The sequence below is a fragment of the Globicephala melas genome, chromosome 10, assembly GCF_963455315.2.
Source record: "Globicephala melas chromosome 10, mGloMel1.2, whole genome shotgun sequence".
Classification (NCBI taxonomy): domain Eukaryota; kingdom Metazoa; phylum Chordata; class Mammalia; order Artiodactyla; family Delphinidae; genus Globicephala; species Globicephala melas.
In genome coordinates, this window is record NC_083323.1 from 5,171,760 (window position 1) to 5,192,976 (window position 21,217).

At 55.1% G+C, this 21,217-nt stretch overlaps 1 protein-coding gene across 3 annotated transcripts in view; it reads right to left on the minus strand.

Annotated features, from left to right (window-relative positions):
• The window catches only part of PARVB (parvin beta), a 115,482-nt gene that overhangs the window by 24,934 nt on the left and 69,331 nt on the right, over positions 1-21,217 (minus strand). For all 3 annotated transcript variants that reach the window (XM_030855693.3, XM_060306274.2, XM_060306275.2), the window contains exons 4-7: positions 14,946-15,048; positions 7,663-7,803; positions 5,855-5,970; positions 2,735-2,793 (exon numbers count right to left, since the gene is read on the minus strand). In XM_030855693.3, coding sequence (XP_030711553.2) covers positions 2,735-2,793; positions 5,855-5,970; positions 7,663-7,803; positions 14,946-15,048 — 419 coding nt within the window. The remainder of the gene's footprint in view (positions 1-2,734; positions 2,794-5,854; positions 5,971-7,662; positions 7,804-14,945; positions 15,049-21,217) is intronic.

Below are 21,217 nucleotides of genomic sequence, written 5' to 3' on the forward strand. Positions count from 1 at the left end.
GTCGAAGGGTTGTTTATATAAACGTAAGTCACATTGTGATAAATTCTCTCCCGCTCTAATTACAAACGAGAGGGGCTTATGTGGATTCTCACTGTTTGCACAAGACCTGCAGCAAACAGCCATGATTATTTAAACCACCCTTTAATGCCATTTGGGGGCTGTTTAATCACGGGAGTGGTTAACGCAGAGAGCATTTTAGCAGAAAACGGGTCTTCCAGCACCGTGAGTTTAAACCTTGAGTTTAAACTTTAAACTACAAGAGTGCAGATTACCCAGAGGTCACATTTCTGAGAGCGAGCACGATGTACTTCCAAGGAATCACAAAACTAAAGGAGGCTGGAGAACCACAGGCTGGGCCCTGATTCAAGGTGAGAGCTGAAACCACGAAGGACAGGCGGCTGCTTCCTCCTTGAGGATCTGAGATCACGAATGCCCTCTGTGTACTAGCGTCCTGAGAGGCAAAGAGACCTTTGCTTGATCCCCAAATCCCTCTAGACTCAAGTTCTTTGCCTCCATATTATTTAACAAAGAGTCTCTCGAGCACCTACTATGTGCAGGCCACGGAGATACAGAAATAAACACCGCATGGCCCCGCCCGCATGACGCCAGGCCACGGAGATACAGAAATAAACACCGCATGGCCCCACCCGCATGGCGCCTGATGGTGAGAGAGACTCATGAGCCCACATTTCCACACAGCCCTGCGTGCACCAGAAATCTGACATACAGCAGATGCTATAGGAACTAAAAGGAAGGCAGCCACTCCTGCTTGGCAAACAGGGAGGGCTTCCTGGAGGAGGTGACCCATAGGACAGAGCAAACCTGGAGCTCGGGAGACCAGGCAGGAGGCTGGTCGGCCTCTGCTGGAAACCTCTCTCCACTATGACTTCGGGGTGCTCCCCCGCCCCCGAAATTTCCTGAGGGTCACATGACACTTCCCACAAGGCCCCTGGGTTGGGTTTCACATTTCTACAGACACAACCTCTCTTGACAGCTAGACCGCCAGCCCTCAAGGAGGGGAACTGCATCCTCTCAGCCTCTGGGCGTCCAAGCAGGCCCTCTGCCCGGGTGCTGCTGGGAATCGTTGAGGCCACGCTCCCAGGGGCTGGCTCTGGTGACAGAGCTCCTACTGCCCCCCGCCACCCTCTCAGGGCTCCCTCACCCTCTGCGAGACCGGGAAGGCCAAGCACAGCCTCTTCCCATCGCTGCACAACCCCCAACATGCCCCCCACCACGGGCCTGGCCGTCGCCCCCTTCGGTGGGCCATCTGCCTTCCCCCTCCCATCCAGGGTGACCACTGACTTGCTCTGACCCACAGAAGGTGGGGACACAGCATGCGGGGGTCCAGGGACCTGCAGCTGCCCTCTCACTCTCTGGGGACCCTGTGGGTACCAGGGAGGAAGCCCAGAGAACGAGAGACACAGGGAGGGACAGTGGCCCCCACCGGCCAGCACCACCCGCAAGACTGCTGACCCCCTGTCAGCAAATAAAATGACCGATGTTTTAAGCTCCTTGGGTTGGGTGGTTTGTCACACAATGATGGGTAAGTAAGATGCCAGTGCGCCCCTGACTCCCCCAAGCCGCCCTCCTCCTGCTCTTGAATGGGCCGAGCGGGCTGCCCAAGGCCCCCCGTGCCGGGCTCAGAACCACGTCCCCCTCCCCCTCCCGTGGGCCTGGAACAGATGTGCGCACACGTCAGGCCGCACGCCAGGCCGCACGTCTCTCCCATCTACCTGACAGCTCCCACGCCAGGAGCGGTTTCCTGTGTCAGCTCGCTTCTTGAAAGACCATACATGAATTCATGACACAGTAATTAATCACTCCGTGAACTGAGCAGGTGGGTGAGCTCAGACGATCCATTTTTAATGCTCTGTTTCATCTGAAACAGGTTTAGTCGGGAGGCACAAAGGCAGTGAATTTTAAGGATACTTCACAGGGTATGCCTCCTAAAAACCACACGCAAAATAGAGCCATCTGATTTGCTATTTTCAACAGATCTGAAGCCTTTTAGACTTCTTAGAAATTGCCCTCTGGCCTTCTCTAAGAGGCAAGGGACGGCTCAGGACTATCTCATCAAAGGAAGATTCTAGTTTAGAGGCGTGGCTCCCTCCCCCTGACGGGGCTAAGACAGACGGCTAGATGAATCAGGACAACAGTTCCCTTGGACCATTCTAAACACCTCTCCCCCACCCGCCTCTCAACATTCTTAAAGCTCACCTTCCAAAATAAGGAGTGACAGTCCAAAGTCTTTGGAGAATAACTTAGTTCCAACATTAAAAACTTCGAAGTGTTTAGCATACCTACCATATGAAAGTTCACCGTTTTAAACTTCCCCTCATCCTTTTCTTCCTTATAAGAGATTCTGAGTGTGCTCAGTTACATTTTTCTTTGTTTATTATTCCCGGTCTCTTTCCAGAGAAGATTTCAGGCAGCGTAAATAAGTTCTAATGCCTATGTCACACATATTTGATCATTTTTCTATCTGGGAAGAAATAAAAGATCTAGAATTTCTCATTTAAATACCAAACCAAACTGCTATCTTGCCCTTCCTCAGCAAAACAAAAACAAAAACAAAACAAACTTTGAAGAAAGTGCACGGAGGATAGAAAGCTAGGGTGGACGCTTGCGATAAAATCCCATCTCAAGGTCAAGGGACATGGAGGGGAAAACGGCCCCGTGTGTGCGGGTCCCCGGCTGGAGCAGGGCCTGGGGGCAGAGCAGCTGGTCCACTTACTCGGTGGTCGTGGTCAGCTCCTCCGTGACGTGGCTGGAGTGCAGCAGGCCTTCCCGCTTCTGAAAACCCCAAAATGAACAAATAAATCAACACCTGGGCAGAGAGACAGAGCAGGCGGGCAGCTGAGGCCGTGGACAGATGGCCCCAGGGCCGGGAGGCCAGCCTGGGGACAACAGAGAACTAAACAAAGGTTCGGCACCACACCCGAGCTGTGCTGGGGGATGGACTGCAGGGGACCACACAGGTGACCCTTTGGTGGCTGGAACCTGCCCCACCCCCGCCCCCCCTGCTCTCCTGCCCTCTGAGAGCTGGCAGCTGTGAGAGGTCTCAAGAGAAACATCTCTGCTCCCAAAGAACTCCTCGACGCCCTGCAGCTGGGAAAGGTGACGAGCATGAAGGGACATACGTAACAGAAGGGAGGCATCGGATGAAACGACACACGTGCACTGGGTTGAACAGGGTCCCCCCGGAAGTCACGTCCATTCAGAGCCTCAGAATGGGGCCTCATTTGGAAATAGGGTCTTCGCAGATGTAATGAGTTCAGATAAGGGCATAACGGACTAGGGTGGGTCCTCCCCAGTGACTGGTGTCCTCAGAAGAAGAGAAAATAGAGACATAGGAACACGGACCAGACGGAAGAGGCCACGTGACGATGAAGACAGAGACTGCAGGGATGTGTCCACAAGCCCAGGACAGCCGAGGGTGCCGGCAGCCGGCAGAAGCTGGAGGAGGGAAGGAAGGACCCTCCTCTAGAGCCTGCGGAGGGGCCCTGTCGGTGCCCTGATTCGAACTTCAGGCCTCTATTATGTGAGAGGACAAACATCTGTTTTAAGCCATCCAGTTTGTGGGATTTTGTTACAGCGGCCCCAGGACACTAACACGGTGTGCGACACACCTGTCCCAGAGCCCGGTAGGTACGGAGAGGCAACGATGGTGGGGGAGAGGAAGGAGGCGGTGGTGGTGTGCCCGGACCTCAGGGTGGAGCGCGGCAGCCTGCTAACCCAGCCGCCACCGTGAGCCCCTACTTGAATGCCTCAAGGGACGGGGAGCTCACTACCTGCTGGGCAGCCCACCTGGACGCCTCTCGAGATCCAAGATCCCCACGCTTTCCTGAGCTCGGCCTCCCAGGGAACTCTCACCACTGGTCCTAGTGAAGGAAGAGCAGCCAGGCGTCGGGGGCCGTCAGCTTTCCCACGGCCTCACCCTGGCTGATTCTCGGGAGAGCCCACGGGGGACGGTGGCGGGGGAGGCCCGGAGACATTTTATCCACTTATTCACACATCAAATGTACATCAGGCACCCACTAGATACCGGGCCCAGGGCTGGGCACGGGGCAGACGAGGCTGAATATTTTTAATTAATTAATTGATTTATTTTTGGCTGCGTTGGGTCTTCGTTGCTGCGTGCAGGCTTTCTCTAGTTGCGGCGGCGCGGGCTTCTCGTTGCGGTGGCTTCTCTCGTTGTGGAGCACGGGCTCTAGGCACTCGGGCTTCAGTAGTTGCGGCACGAGGGCTTAGTTGCTCCGGGACATGTGGGATCTTCCCAGACCAGGGATCGAACATGTCCCCTGAATTGGCAGGTGGATTCTTAACCACTGTGCCACCAGGGAAGTCCCAAGGCTGAATATTTTAAAAGTCTGTAGGAGAATCTCAATTTTTTGAGGAAACATTGCAGCTCAGGAAAACCAAGTGATTTCCCAAGGCCACACTGCCAGGTAGCAAACGCGACCCTTCCCTCACTCCATCCCTCCACGAACTGACACACTTCTTACATCTCCCCATCTCAACTGGATAACCAGGCGCAGAGGGACAGGCCAGGGGCAGCTCTAAGACCTGAGACCAGCCAGTCCCCGGGGGCCTCCCCTCCCCGCTTCATCCCGCTCTGGGAGTGGCCCAAAGAGTCCTCCTGTGACCTTGGTCAAGGAAGGACGCGCCAGCGAGTGTTCGCCCGGGCGAGTAGAACGTTCTGCAAACCCCAAAGATTTTCTTGGCCCAAAGTGCAGGCCTGAAAGGAAATACCCCAATTACTGAGCTGCAGAGTGTTCCTAGGGCCCAGAGTCTGACGTACATGGGTTTGGGAACCATATGCTCATGTGTCCTTGGGAAGCCTTTCCCGGCCGACCATCCTGAGGGTGGCAGGAATGGTCCCCTGTCCCTGACACCACCACCGACCACAAACGTTCCCCTTTAGGAGGCAAATGGGGCCAAACGGCAGGTAACCCTCGCCTGAGGCCAGAAAGGAACATTCCTGCCCATCAGGTCGGAGCCAAGCTCCCGGGGTAAACGGAGGGGTCAGACGGCTTCGGAAAACACAGGAGCAGCCAGAGCCTTGCAGACCGCAGAGACCACGGGACTGATAAGTTTAAAAACCAGAGGAGAGTGTGGAGCTGGACATCTCCAGGAACAGAAACACGAGAGACACCCATGTTCCGAACGTAACCTCGACGCTCTGGCAGACACAGCTGATCCTTTGGGACCCGAGCACCCTCTCCTCATCCAGTGTCCCCGGTAACCAGGGCGAGGGGAACAGGGACACAGCAGGTGCTTGATACACGCTTACTGGACAAGACTGCACACACGAAGCCAAGGCAGGATCTGTGCCCCTGAACGCAGGGGAAATCGACAAGAAAGGTGTCTCCACCTCCATCAGAAGGACCCTGGCTCCCAGTTACGTTTTTCCAAGTGGAGCAAGAGAGTCGACCCTCAAAAACATGATGGGGGATGATGGATGTCATTGGGAGGGAACAGAGAGAGGCTGTGATTGGGGTACTGGGGTATCTGTTTCATTCCGCTGGTCTCAGCCCTCTCCAGTGACTAATAAGCTCATTCAACAGGCCTGAATGCTTTGCAGGGAAATGAATGCTCTTTTGCAAAATGTGGAAAAGTGAACCTCCACGCACTCACGCCTTTGAATCTGCCTCTCTTCAGATCAACGCCACTGTTTCTGCTCCATCGTTTACTCTGAAGCCAGAGTAAGGCATACATTTCGTCAAGAGGAAAAAAGAGAGGGTAGTCTCTTAACGGGAAAAGGAAGAAAGTATGCAAACTAGAGGAGGAAGGAGCACCGGAGCCTCTGGGGCAGAGCCGCGGGCAAGCCGACCGCCGGGCTGGCGATACTTACCCGTATGACCACCACTTGCACGGAGACGTGTTCGGGAAGGCGGATCGGGGCCCGGAAGTGCATGGCCAGGGCCACGAGGAGGTGGAGGATGGCCACCAGGTTCTTCCCGTGAATCGCTAGTCGGGGAGGGAGGAAGGGGGCTGCTTTAGATCATGAGACAGGAACCCCGAGCCCACGTCCAAAAGGCGGTGAAACCAACAAGGGCCTACTGTATAGCATGGGGAACTACACTCAGTATTTTGTAATAACCTATAAGGAAAAAGAACCTGAAAATATATATATATATGTGTATAACTGAATCACTTTGCTGTACACCTGAAACTAACACAACATTGTAAATCAACTATACTTGAATTTAAAAAGGAAAAAAGGGGGCGGGAGGGGGGAGGCAATAAAGACGCTGAGTGAAAATGAGACCTCAGAGGAAAACCACGGGCAGCAGCACAGCCCATGGAAAACGGAGAACAGCTGATGAACAGCCTGGGTGAATTAGTGCTGGCTTCTAACGTTTTCTTTCCTGTTGACCTCAGGTGACTTGTGCAAGCACTTTCAAAAGCATGTTGTCTGTAAAAGGAATGAACTGGGTGGTGAAGAGAGGGAATGAGCAAGAGGATACAGTCAGCACAAGAGAAGCAAAAAGACCGGGAAAAAAGGTCACCTGGGCACTTACCCACCACCACGACATGCATCATTATCTCGGGTGCTTAAAGTTCTCCCTCTATGCGATCAACCGTCTACACGGGGAAGGCTATGCAGGGCAAGCGGTGCCTGGGGGTGTTAGACGTGCCTCCTGCCCCACCTAGGGCCCTGGTTGCCAGCCCCGGCCACTAGCTCTCCTCTAGGATGTGGACGGTTATCATCATGCCGTCCAGGGCTTTACTGATTCCCCTCCCCCAGTCCTGCAACCCAGGAGTGGGCCTGGGTCTGTCCTAGGTCTCGATGCCAAGAAGCCAGGGGTGAACCTGACTGCAGCCTTGGTCTCACCCAAGAACAGGGGCCCTTGGCGGCAGGGAGAGCATCTCAGCCGCTCCGGGCGGCCCTGCCGTGGGGACGGTGCTGGGGGAGGGCAGCAGGACAAAGCCCTTTCCAGTCTGTCCCGGCCGGTGCCTCACTTTTCTGGGTTTATGTCCTGCCTGGAAATACTGTGATGCCACGTATTCCCAACGCCGGTGCTCTCTGAGACATCCACCGGGGGCCGGCCTGAATCACCTTCGGAGGACCCGCATCGGTGAGTCACCAGTAGCACAGCTCACTGGGTGTTGGTGCCATTGGTATCCGCGGTGGAGGGTCCTTCCAAGAACCCCACAGAGCTTCTTCCGTCTTGTAACCCAAACCTGGAAGACTTCCGCTGGAAGTCTCTCTTGATCCAGAAACGGTGCCTCTCCGCCCTGAAGCTTGGGGAAACCAGAGCACTGCCGGCGTGACTAAGTCCCTCACTGACACCCTCCTCCTCTCCTGGCCTCCTCCCTCAGGGCAGGCGTGTGAGCGGATCCGATACACGCGCTACCAAACGTAAAACGGAGCGGCCGCACGGCACAGGGACATCAGTCCGGCGCTCCGTGACCGCCCAGAGGGGTGGGATGGGGGGTGGGAGGGAGAAGCAAGAGGGAGGGGATATGGGGATATACGGATGCATATGGCTGATTTCCTTTGTTGTACAGCGGAAACTAACACACCGTTGTAAAGCAATTATACTCCAAGAAAGATGTCAAGAAAAAAAAAACCCCACAAGGCCAGACAGGAAGACGAATGACACGGCAGGAAGCTCAGAGGCCGGGCTCCCCTCCCCCATCCTGGCGGCCACTCACTGTCCACGGTCCACTGGAGCGCCCGGCCGTGGGGCCGCAGCAGCTCCTGCACCGCCTGAAGCACTGTCTGCAGCTTCTGCTTCTGCCCTATTTCGGACTGGGTCACCTCGGCCACGTTCAGCTTGCAGTCTGCCAGTTTTTCTGCAACAAGAAGGACAAGGGCAAAAGGCAGAGTGTCAGGAAAAGCCGGAGGGGCTCAGGGCCGCCTGGCCAACCGGCCGCATCGAGGTCTCCCCATCCTCTGTGGGGCTGCAAAGTGGAGCAGGTCATCGCCAACAGCGGGGACTGCCAGGACGCTAAGCCACGGAACTCTGAACTTTCGAGTCACTCCTCTTCCTTAGAACATCACTCCAGGGGGCTTCCCCTGGTGGCGCAGTGGTTAAGAATCCGCCTGCCAATGCAGGGGACACGGGTTCGAGCCCTGGTCCGGGAAGATCCCACATGCCGTGGGGCAACTAAGCCCGTGGACCACAACTACTGAACCCACGCGCCACAACTACTGAAGCCCACGTGCCTAGAGCCCGTGCTCCGCAACAAGAGAAGCCACTGCAATAAGAAGCCCGCGCACCGCAACAAAGAGGAGCCCCGCTCGCCGCAACTAGAGAAAGCCTGCGCGCAGCAACGAAGACCCAATGCAGCCAAAAATAAATAAAATTTTTTTAAAAAAAGAAAGAAAGAAAATCACTCCAGGATGAAAGGGGGGCGGGGAGTTCAAGGATTAAAATGTGGGCGTCCCACCCAGGAACAGCATATGCACAGAGAATGAACAAGATGATTCAAGGTGCAGCTGGGAGGTAAGGAGGTGACCTGCGGGGAAGGGACCAGAGGTGAAGAGGCTGGGCCAGTGGGTTCCCAGAGGGAAGAGAACTTTGGTGAGAAAATAGAAAGGCCCTCAGGGGTTGCCTCAGCTTCCCTGCATGCATTCGCTCCCAATTCTTCTTTCTCTAACAGCTGGACCCCACGGTAAGAAGGATTATGAGATATTCAGAGACCTGTGACAATTTTCTCACCAGAGTGAGCGGGGAGCAGTCTGGAGGAGCTGACGAGCACGGTCACATCTGCTCAAGATTCATTGACTGAAGCTGAATCCCAGCCCCAGCCCGTGCGCCTTCACTCCCCTCCCGAGCGGAGCAGGAGGGATGCCTCACCCCACACCCGCTAAGGGGCAGGCGAGGAAGGCTCCCCAGGCGTCCCGCCTCTTCATTCATTCCAAGACTCGGGGTTCCCCGATAGATCTCCTCTGCACAACAACAGAAGCCACGTCATAGGACACGGCAAGATCAGGAACCGGGAGGGTGATGACAAAGTGCTGGGCACGGAGCCTGACGCGCTGTGAGCCTCCGGCACAGGGCTGCTGCCAGCACTCCCCAGCAAAGTTCTGTGGAAGGCGTTTTCTCCGGAGGCCCCTGCTCCGTCAACACTGTCTCCCCCATCCTCCCCTCCCTCGATGAGAACAAGAACAAGCAGTTTCGATATCCCCCCTTCAGGATCCTCTCATTACACAAAAACATCGGCTGGGCTCAGGGTTAGTCCAATCATTCATTCGCTTACAAAACAGTTACTGAGCACCTACTGTGCGCCAGGCACTGTCCTAGGACCAGATGCAGCACAGACACGGGAGACAGAGCTCTAGTGGGGAGTCAGCCACACCTGAAGAACCTCAGCTTGGGGGGCAGGGAGTGCTCGTGGCAAAACAAAGCAGCTCAACAAAGGAGGGAAATGATTCCTGTTTATGCGTTCTGATGTCCCCCCATCTGTTTCTAATAGGTCTTAGCGGAATCATCCACAGCTGTCTGCCCATCTGAACCCCCCTGAAAATACATAGCACGTCCCCAGGTGCTCAAAAGCCAGCGACAGGACGGAGCAGGGGCCCCTGGGGAAGGAAGGAGGGTTGCAGAGAGCCAGGTGGTCCTAGAGCCTCGCCCGCTGGGAGTGATGGGGAGCCCGGCACATCTCTGCTGTCCCTGCCGCCAGCCAAACCTGGTTGCCATGACGCCGGGGGGAGGAGGAGTTGTGCACGGAGAAGGGAAGGAAACGGTATCAGCCTGCTACAGCTGCCGTAACAAAGTACCGCAGGGTGGGTGGCTTAAACGGTGGAAATTTGCTTTCTCACAGTCCCGGACGTCAGAAGTCCAAGATCAAGGTGACAGCAGAGTTGGTCTCCCCTGAGGCCTCTCTCCTAGGCTTGTAGACATCCTCAGCTGGTCCTCCCTCTGTGTGTGTCTGCATCCTAGTCTCCTCTTTTTTTTTTGGCTGTGTTGGGTCTTCGTTGCTGCATGCGGGCTTTCTCTAGTTGCGGCGAGCCGGGGCTACTCTTCGTTGTGGTGCGCAGGCTTCTCACTGCGGTGGCTTCTCTTGTTGTGGCTCTAGGCGCTTGGGCTTCAGTAGTTGTGGCACGTGGGCTTCGTAGTTGTGGCTCGCGGGCTCTAGAGCGCAGGCTCAGTCATTGTGGCGCACAGGCTTAGTTGCTCTGCAGCATGTGGGATCTTCCCGGACCAGGGCTCAAACCCGTGTCCCCTGCATTGGCAGGCGGAGTCTTAACCACTGTGCCACCAGGGAAGCCCTCCTCTTCTTATAAGGGCACCAATCTGATGGGTTGAGGGCCCACCCTAACTTCATTTTAACTTTAAAGACTCTGTCTCCAAATATAGTCACATCCCGAGGTCTTACGAATTCTGGGGGGGACGCAACTCAGCCGATAACAGAAACCAAGGAGGCTGGCCGTGCCTGGGGGCCGCCTGTGGCTGCGTCTCAGGTAACTCCCCCAAGTGGGAGAGAACGAGGCCCTTGGCCGCCCTCATCACCAGCATCACTCTGCCCACTGACGGGACTGCAGGGGCGGCTCAGGGTTTTGGCGTGGCCAGGACCCCTATCTTCCTAGCATGGAAAGAGACAGAGGAAGATGGGGCGGATTCTCAGCGGTGGCTGGAAAACATGAGTGATGGCCGAACGCGGGGCTTGAACACTTACTACACAAGGAAGGGCTTGCCTTTCACGAGGAGAAGCGTGTGCCATGAGTCAGAAGCATGACAACAGCCAGCCCGGGAGCTGCCTCAATGCTCCAGCGTGGGCGTTGTCACTGCCCACAGGTGGCTCACCTGGACAACACTGCAAATGCAGGAGAGTTACACCCCCTGAAACTTGCCCTGGCAGAGGGTCTGGCAGCTGCCCCCGGAACCCGCTCTTAAGGAGAGGGGCACATCAGGGGGCCTACTAGTGTAGTGACTCACAGCTGGCCAAACCCAGAGGTCTGTGCTCTGTCCTCATCGCCCTCACTCCTGCCTTCTCCTCCTCTCTCCTGGCTGGACCCTCCAGATGCCTGTGCTGGCCCTTCCTCTGACCACTGACCACCCCCCCGGGCCCAGTCCCCAGACCTCTTCTCTCTACAGATGCACAGAAGTCAGCTTTGGCCTGGCGTTCGGCCAAAATCTCCTATTTCGTTTTAGCTTCTGCCTTTGAAAAGTAAAGAGCTGAATGCCTCCATCAGTATCATTCCTGGCAGCCCTGGGCCCCAGGATCACGTGATCACGTAGGTTACTAATGCACCTCATCAGGGTAACAGCACATCATTAATACGACCAGTGACGTTCTGTTAATATCTGGATATTCTCTTCCATTGTTCTCTTCTTCAAACAGTGGTATGTCAAAGCACGACACATGAGACTTCAGAATTGCCTATCTAGGAGTCCTTATGCAAGATATTCAAACAGGATGGAACTGCAACTACGTCACGCTAAAAAGGCTGCCTGAGCCAAAGTCAGCCTCTTGTTAGACCTCACAGATCACAAAGCGGACGTAGCAGGACTCCATGACAACCACAGCCACTGCAGAGCAAGTACCGCATCTGCTGGGGCCAACTGAAGAGGGGACCAAAAGGATGTGCCTTGAGCAGGCAAGGCCTTCTTACAGGGTACCGGCTCTAAGACACCCCTGACGCTCTACTCCAGAGAGGGCACTGGCGTCATTTATAGGCGTCTAGGGCTGAGATGCAGATGCACATCTAGAGCTGATCTTGTGATCCTGAGAGACAGACTTCCACGACCACAGCACTAGGTCTAAGGCTTAGGGACACAAGGTTTGCAAGTGACTGGGTGAGTGAAGCCACAGCTGCATGCAGAAAGCATCAGAAATAAAAGTGTAAGTGAGCAAAACACTCTTATGTTTGCTTCTGAAAATATCAGGAAGTGTCCCCTTTGGGCAGTGAGCGAAGCAGCAATTCAAAGCACTGTTTCAACAGACAAGCATCGTCACCAACAGCCAAGTCTTCAAGTCCAGGAGTCAGAGGGAAGCTAGGTCTTTACAGAGAGGGAGGGAAGCGGATAACCCAGGGCAGCGTCACCATCAGTAGAATCCTTGTGGGCGGTGCCAGCCTAAGAGCCATGCCTCCTCCGTCCTTCTCTGCTGAAAGTAAGTGTCCGTCGTCACAAAAGTCTGGTTCAGTGACCTCGAGAGCAATCTAGCACCTGACAGTGCTGAGAATGGCTGGACCGATGATACACTAGGAAACAACAAAGCTCTAACCAACATTTTTTTTTTTTAAGATTTTTTTAATTTTTTTATTCTTTTTATTTTTGGGTGTGTTGGGTCTTTGTTTCTGCATGAGGGCTTTCTCTAGTTGCGGCGAGCGGGGGCCACTCTTCTTCGCGGTGCACGGGCCTCTCACTGTTGCGACCTCTCTTGCTGTGGAGCACAGGCTCCGGACGCTCAGGCTCAGTAGTTGTGGCTCACGGGCCCAGCTGCTCCACGGCACGTGGGATCCTCCCAGACCAGGGATCGAACCCGTGTCCCCTGCATTGGCAGGCAGATTCTCAACCACTGCGCCACCAGGGAAGCCCCAACCAACATTTTTAATAATAAAATTGTGACAGTTACTGAACGATCTTGATAACATTTCAGATTTCTTCTTGTACTAAAGAAGTTCATTTTAAGATGGGGGTTCTCAGCTTAGATGAACAGAGATTTATTTAATTCTTGACCCACGGCATTCAGCCAAACACAGAATTTGGAACATTCCCTCTGGGTGAGGCCACCCGGTCCCACGGCATTAACCATCTCTGCACTGCTGGTCTCCACCCTTACCCTGCAGCTGACGCGGGCAGGATGGGTATCAGCCCTCTTAGCAGATGCACCACCCACCTCCTCATCCCCGCCCACCACGCCACTCCCAAGGGCTTTCTCACTCACCAGCTGTTCAGGCCACAAACCTGGCCAGCAGTCTTCATGCCTCCATCAGCTTTAACCTCCCACATATCCTCCACTTCCATCCTGGACCGAGCCACTTCCTCTGATGCCCGGGCTGCTGTGACAGCGCCCTGACTAACCTCCTAGGTCCCCCTCCTGACCCGCCCCCCAATTCATTCTGTACCCAGAAGCCCAAGCAATCTTTTAAAACGCTAACTCAGACCTCGTCACGGCCCTGCTCAAATCCTCTAGTGGCTTCCCGTCACTTGGAATAAAAGCCTTTGTCAGGACTGGATGTGATCTGGCCCCATCTGTCCACCCCGGCCACCTGCAGCCACCTTTCACTGCCCTTTAAACACTGCAGACTCTTCCTCTCTGCAGAGTCTCAGCCTGGAATGTTCTTTCCATGACAACTGTGCAGAAGCCTGCTTGGATGTCAGCTCCCCAGGGGGGCTGCCCCCGACTGCCCGGTCCTTCCACCCGACCCAGCCCCGCTGCCCCAGAACCTCTCTGATTCTCTCCCGAGCACTTGTCCCTCTCTTAGAGCATCTGTTTGTGTTTCAGGTTGAACCACCACACAATAGTTCTCTTTCTCCCCTCTGCCAGAACGGGTGTCGGCAGTGGGGCATGGGGACTTCCTTCTTCCTGTCACCACTGCATCTCCACACCTGCCACACAATAGGCCGAAGGATGTTCATTCAACCAACGAAGGGATAACCAAAATAAACACGAAGTCTTCTCCTGCTTAACGTGCTTTTTGAGGACTGACTGAACAAGGACCATGTCCTCAGAGCCAGGTCTACGTGACAAGACCCTGCAGGTTTCCCTCCAAGATCGGACCGTCTGTTAAGAGCCATTGTGCTGAGTGTGCAAACTGCCCGCAGGGACCCGGGACTGAGGAATGACACAGAGGCTGGGCCACGCCACGATCTGGGCAGCTGCAGGGGTGCGTCCTGTGGGCCAGCCCTCCCCAGGATGCCCCTCTCCAGCCCCAGCCCCTCCTGTCTGCTTTCCCTCAGTACCTCTCCCTAAAAACAGCACCCCCCAAACTCCAGGTGCCTGACTCGGGTTCCCCAGCACACCCCTGTGGAGCAAAACATGATCCCACCCCAGTGCTGGCCCCTGGCTGGAAGGAGTGGCCCTCCAGGCAGTCTGCTGGGAAGACCCTTGCACAGGACAGCGCTGGTCTGTGGGGTCATTAAGGGGTGAAGAGCGTGCGTAGAAAGAGCCCAGGGAGCAGGTCTGCACACCGCCAATGCTGGGGCAGGGCCTCCCGGGGACCTTCAGGAGGTGAGGTATCCTAACGGACAAGGGGACACTGAGTCCGCCGGGCCACACTCACGGGGATCTGGGGACCCTATCCAGGGCCTTTGCACTTCCTATAAAAGGAGCCCACGTCCTGCAGGTAGGAAACGACAGGGCTTTCTTCACTCGCTCGGTCAACACATGGCTGCCGTGTGCCCGGTGCTCGGAGGAACTCGGGGGACCCACCAGCCCTGCTTTCACTCTTCATCTCTCTGTCTTTGTCGTGTTGTCGTTCATTACCCCTTACTGACCCCAGGCCCTGTGCCCGGCCCCATGCTAAGGGCTCTACAGATGTTACTTTGCTGAGGAACTCTGTCCACAAGGGACAGACATAAAAAGAGCATCGCAGTCAGTCTCCCTCCTCGCCACTCCCCCGCCACCCCCCATCTAAATCGTGCCCCCGAAGGGCACGGCTGGGGGCCATCCCCTCCAGCACCCTGGCCCCGATGGGCCTGCACAGGCTGGAGGTGCTCACAGCTGGACGGGCGCAGGCCAGGAGGGAGGGCTGCCGCAGAGAGGAGACGGCATCCCGTTCGTGCCCCATCACCGCGCTCCCCTTGTACACATGCATCCAACAGCAGAGGCCACAGACGGTTCTGGGAGCTGTGAGTGACCCAGTGCAGCCCCGTGACTGGGAGCTCCGGCAGGACCCCCACCCGAGAGACGATGAGAGGGCCCCAGGGGCCACCGCCTGGGAGCCATGGGCTCAGGGCTGCGGCTTACAGACGAGTGACCCATGTCGCCATGTAGAGGATCTTGTGGTCCAGCCTGGGGCCAAGCCCTTCCCGTGGACTCACCCAGGAGCTTCTGCAGCACCTGCCCGTCGTACAGGTCCTCTTCCAGCTGCTTTACGATGATTCTCTCCCCCACCAGCACGTCGTTGACCCAGTCGATGAGAACCTGCGGGGTGGACAGGCATTATGGCCTCGCTCGCTGGTGCCAGGAGGGCCCAGGCGATGACCAGAGCAAGCGCAGGAACGGAGAGCTGCTGGACACCGAGACACCCCCAGTGCAGGGGCCAGGAGAGCCCGAGGGGATGGGCACGCTTCTCCCACCCAGGCTGCCAGGGCTCCCGTGGGATTCACAGGAGGACTGGTGGAGGGCGGCAGCATGGGCAGACTGGCCTCCTCCCAGCGGGGACTTGGATACGTGTGGGAACTCAGCCGGAGGAAATGATGATGTTCCCCATGGCATATGCAGGCAGGCGGATCAAATGAGGAAACATCAGTAACACCGCCCCCCACAGGTGAGCCATAAAACATCCACCCCCTCCCTCCCTTAATATCTGCACTAAAACCATCCCTGATGGCCCTGAGCCTAACGCCGTGGACCGAAGGGGATCCCGAGGGGCTGTTACTGACAAGCTCTGAGAGCCTGCTCCCAGCGGCACCCTAATGTTTTCAAGGCTTTACTGAGATAGAATTTACATGCCACCCAATTGTTTAGTATCCTGAGAAAGTTGTGCGACCGTCACCGTAACGCACTGAAGCACATTTCCATCACCCCACCAGGAAGCCCTGTATTGTCGGCAGTCACGCCCCGTCTACCCTCCCCCACCTCCTCTCAACCACAAAACCATCGTCTCCATGGATCTGCCCGTCCTGGATACTTCGTACGAAAGGAATCACGTCATACGTGATCTTTTGTGTCACGTCATACGTGATCTTTTGTGATCTTTCTTTCACGTATCATGATGTTTTCAAGGTTCACCCAAGTTGTAGCACGTGTCAGCACCTCGTTCCTTCTTACAGCTGAATCCGTTGTACGGAGAGACGCGTTTTACGGATTCATTCCCCAGCCGATGGACATTTGGGTTGTCACCACTTTGGGGCTGTTGTCAACAGCGCTGCTGTGAACACGGACGTACAATTTTGATGTGGACACACGTGTTCGTTTCTCTAGACCAGCCTTTTCTCAACAAGTTTCCCTTCAATTCGCTGAGTAATATATCATAAAAGAAGACAGCTTCAATCGTGAAAAACTCTACAGAGAAATAGGGTTCCCACTGAACAAAATTCCATTTGGCTGACGCTGCGTAAGGCAAAATGAAACTTCTCCGCAAGATGAAACGGATGTCTGAAGAGACTTGATCAAAAATACCCGTATTACATGGTTTCCCTGTGCAAGCAAAACCGATGAAGCTAACTAACTGGTCCCAATAACCTCCTGGAAATGGGCACTGATTGGCCCTCTCAGAGATAAACAAAAGGACACAAACCAGACTAGAGTATCCTCTGTCACTCTCTGATACGGATGCCACCTGCAAAATTGGCCACAAAGCAAATTTCTGTGAAATTTCTATTTTCCCACTAACTCGAAAACATTCAATCAGACACACAATCCCATGGAGAACAGAAGTGAAAGTAAATTAAAGGGACTACACTCAACAGCAGCCCTGTAGCCGAAACTGGGGTCCGGCCACGTGCTGCTCAAAAGCCAATGAAGAGGCAAGGATGGTGGAAAGGAAAGTTGGCTTTATTTTGGGTGCCAGCCACTGGGGGTGGGAGAGGGTGGACGCCTGTCCAAAGGCCGGCTCCCTCCCCCCACAATGACAACCAGGGGGCACGAGCTTTTATAGACAGAGGGACGGGGCTCCATGCAGAAACAGCACAGGCAGCTCTGGAAGTCATCTTGAAATTGGTCATTGGTGGTCCGACCAGCGTCATCCTGATTGTTTTAACTACCATTTCTCTTTAGTTCCAGGGTCAGTTTGTTCCCATTTCCTTGAGGCCAGTTCTTGGAATTGTGGCAGCTTAGGTCGTGGCTACAGTCTGGTCATCAGGTAGTTCACTTCTTCCACCTGGCGGGGGGTTTCAGTATCTATAAGACACCTCACAGGATACGTGCGGCTCAGAATGTTATCTGTAGCCCTTGGGGAGGAACTAAAGGTCCTTGACTATGCTTAATGACTAAACAATTATTTAGTCTCGTTAGACCGTTCTCCTTTGTTTCTGCATTTTCTCACTTCTCTGGTTTAAGGTTTGGCTAAAGTTTCTCCACTGACAAAAGGCGGGCAGAGCACACGGAGTCGGGGGAAGGACCACAGAATCCTGCTCCGTCTCAGCCCCGCGGCATTCTGGTTTTGTCGAAGCCGTTCCCGAAAGGTCGGCAGGATGGAGCTGGCCCCACGCTGCAGCCCTGCTCCGTCTCCCTCCCTGGGGGGCGAGCATCCTGGGAGGCTGGGAGCTGGACCTCGCCACCCGGCTGCCCTCTCTCCCACCTTGCAGCGCCCTCTCCCATCACCCAGTTCCCACTGTCCTCTCTCACCACCCTCCCAGCTTCCTTGTGTCGGGGGTCCTCCTTGACACGGCTTTCTCCTCCGGATCTTTAAAGGACATCACCCTGGATGGCTCCTCCTCCTTCTCTCCACCCTCCTCCAGGGCCAGCTCAGGCCCTCCCACGATATCCAGTGCCCCCCCCGTCCCAGAAACCCCTCAATGTCCAGCCCCGCCTCTGCACCATCCTTCTGCTCGGGTGTTCCATGAGCATCTCTAACTGAACCCGCCCCTGCCCCTCCTCAAACCTGCCCCTTCTCTGAGAAGGAAACAGGACACCATCCTCCAGCTTCAGGAGCCTGGATTTCACCCCTCATCCATTCAGCCCACTTCTTAATTGCACACACTTCCCGCCATCTCCTTTCCCACCGCCCTTGTCCAAACCTCCTTCCCGGGCCACTGCCACAGCTTCACCAAGCACCCTGCCTCTTCACCGGTGTTTTTCAAATCCCCAAGCCTGTCTCTGCCCCAGGGCCTTTGCATGTGCTAGTTCTTCCACCCTGAACACACTCCCCTCCATCCCTGCCGGGCCAGCCCTCACTCATCCTTCAGGTCGCAAGCTCCGTATCATCCTCTGACCTCCCCCCACCCAACCCAGGCCACATCCCATCATCATGGCTCTCACCGCACCCAAGGGCCTTTTCTCTGACCCCGTTCACGTTTGCAATGGGAACACATCTTCGTTTGTAACGATCTCCCTGCTGGACTTTAAGCTCTGTGAGGGCAGGAACTATGACCTCTCGTTTGTGGCTCTGTCTCCAGTGCTCACGGCCTGGCACTGGAGTGCCATAAGCAGGCACTGAGTTCATCAGTTAACTTACTGAGCACCTACTATGTGCCAGGCTCCGGGGATAAAAAAGACGAGAGAGGTCTCTGTCCTTGAAGACCTTACCTTCCAATCAGACATTAAAAGACAAACAGATACACACACTTCCAGGCTGTGATCGATGTTATGGAGGAAAATAAGTCAGAATAAAGTGGAGAAAGCTGACAACCACACCTCAGCCGGGTAATCAAGGTCAACATCATGGTGATCAGTCATGTGGTCGTGTGTGCCCTGATGTGATGGGACGAATGCACTTCACGTCTGTGGCCTCCCTCCCCAAACCCATAACCGCAGTCTAATCTTGAGAAAAAACATCAGACAAACCCTAACAGAGGGGCACCCGACACAACCCCTGCCCAGTCCTCCACAAAACCGTCAAGGTCATCAAAACCAAGGACAGTCTGAGAAACCATCACAGCCCAGAGGAGCTCAGAAGACAGGATATCACGTGGGATCCCACGTGGGGTCCTGAGATGGAGAAAGTATATCTAGTAAAAACTAAGGAAATGTGAATAAATGGTGGGTGTTAGTTAATAATAATGTATTAATATTGGTTCATTAATATAACAAGTATACCATGTTGGGGCTTCCCTGGTGGCACAGTGGTTAGGAATCCGCCTGCCAATGCAGGGGACACGGGTTCGAGCCCTGGTCCAGGAAGATCCGACATGCCGCGGAGCAACTAAGCCCGTGCGCCACAGCTACTGAACCTGCACTCTAGAGCCCACGTGCCACAACTAGTGAAACCTGCACGCCTAGAGCCTGTGCTCCACAAGAGAAGCCACCGCAATGAGAAGCCCACGCACCGCAACGAAGAGTAGCCCCCGCTCGCCACAACTAGAGAAAGCCTGCGCGCAGCAACGAAGACCCAACGCAGCCAAAAAATAATTAATTAATTAATTTTTTAAAAAATGTACCATGTTGATCTAAGATGTTAATAATGGGGAAAACTGGGTGTGGAAATATGGGAACTCTTGTACTATCTTCGCTATTTTACTGTAAATTGAAAATGGTTCTTAAAAATAAGTCTGTTGAGAAGAATTAGGCAGAGTTTGGGGATGGAGAGGGCAGAGGGGTCACGGGGATCAGGGGGTCAGGGCGCCTCTTGGAGGAAGTGGCGTCTGAGCAGAGACAGGAAGGAGGTGCAGGGTGAGCCCTGTAGCCACCTGGAACCACCTGGGAGGTCAGGGGGTGGGGCTTCCAAGGTCAAGAGGGGTGGGGGGCGGGGCCAGCCCTGGACTCTCACCTGGGCCAGGAGGGGAGGGGGCAGTGGATGAGACGAGTGACCGTGGGCACTAGGGGGAGTGGGGACTGGACGTGGGGACCCCGGAGGGGCACGGGGAGGGGGTTGGGGAGAAGCAAGGTCTGACCCTGACCCTGGGTACGGGCAGATGCAGAGGGGGAGCCTGAGGAAGGAGCTGGTGCGCGGGCATCTCGGTGGATGGAGCGGCAGGAGTGGGGGTGCGGGGCAGAGAGGAAGCCGCCAGGCCAGGGGCTGTAGGTATCAGTGAACAAAGGGGAGAACCAGGAGGGGTGGCAGGGCCCAGTCGGCAGTACGATGACGGAGGGGGGTCTGGAAGCAGCTGCGAGGACGCCTGCCCCGTCCAGGCCCCGACATCACGGAGCAGAGACCCACCTAGCTCTCCAGACCCCAACATCCACCTTCTGGGCCCCGGTTACACGGCCAAAAACAGCAGATTCGGGATCACAGACAGACCTGCCCCATAGCTTTACCTCTCCAGCCACCAGCGCCAGGCTCCTCGCGGGAGCGCCGTGATCCTCGGGCCCTTCATTCCACAAAGCTCTAGGAATCTGCTACCTCGGCCTTCCATCAGGGATTTCACAGCAGCTGCTGGAGCTGAGTGGCAGCATTACACTCAGCTCAACGGCTGTCACTGAGCGCCTTCCTGGTGCCAGGACGTAGGGACAAAGGAGGCGCGTCCCCTGCCCTCCGGGAGTCCAGGTCCAGCCGGGAGACGCAGCGGAGAGAGATGAATGGTGAGCACGAGCCATCACAAAGGATTCTGACGTGAGGGGTCACGCGGCCCCGGGAGCAGAGGAAGTGGCCTTCAAGGGCGGGACAGGAAACAGCTGAGCAGAAAGAGGTGCCCGGGGGGTGGGGCAGGCGGGCCTGGTGGCCGGGTGGCGAGATTCGGGCCGCGGAGTAGTGAACCGCTATCCCAGCGTGGACCCGGCAGGGAGGCCAGGAGGGGCCGGTGCCCATCGGAGGACAGAGCTGCCGCCCAAACAGCCTCCACACTGGGCCTGTGTGTGCTACGTGACCCAGCAATTCCACTTCCAGAAATTTCTCCCAAGGTACCCATCCAAATGTGCTCCTAGACGTTTACCAACTCGGAAATGATTTCCAATTTTGTGTAGGAAAAGCTGACTGCACAAAAGAAAAAGCCTGGAGGGACACGAATTTAAAACTTACCACTGCCTTCTGTTTGAGTTTTCTGTCTTCCAGGTTTTCAGCAGTATCTGTTACTTTGGTAATTAGAAAAAATAATAATACATGCCACTTATAAAAATTAATCACTGTCCACATGGCTTCTTTGTCGAAACTGACAAGCAAATCCTACAACGCAAACGGAAAGTCCAGAGACCCCCCAAAAGCCAAAACAATCTTGAAAAGGAAGAACGAAGTTGGAGAACTGACACTTCCTGATTTCAAACTTTCCTACAAAGCTAGAGTATCAAAACCTGTGATACTGGCAGGAGGACACGGAGGTCAATGAAACAGAAATGAGAGGTCAGAAATAAACTTCACATACAGCCAAGTGACATCCATAAGGGGGCTAAGACAATTCGATGGGAGAAAAAAGTCTTTTTAACAAATGGTGCTGGGACAACTGGATACCCACATGCAAAAGAATAAAACTGAACCCTTACTTTACACCATATACAGAAATCAACTCAAAATGGATCAGACCTCAGTGTAGGAACTAAAACTATAAAACTCTTAGAA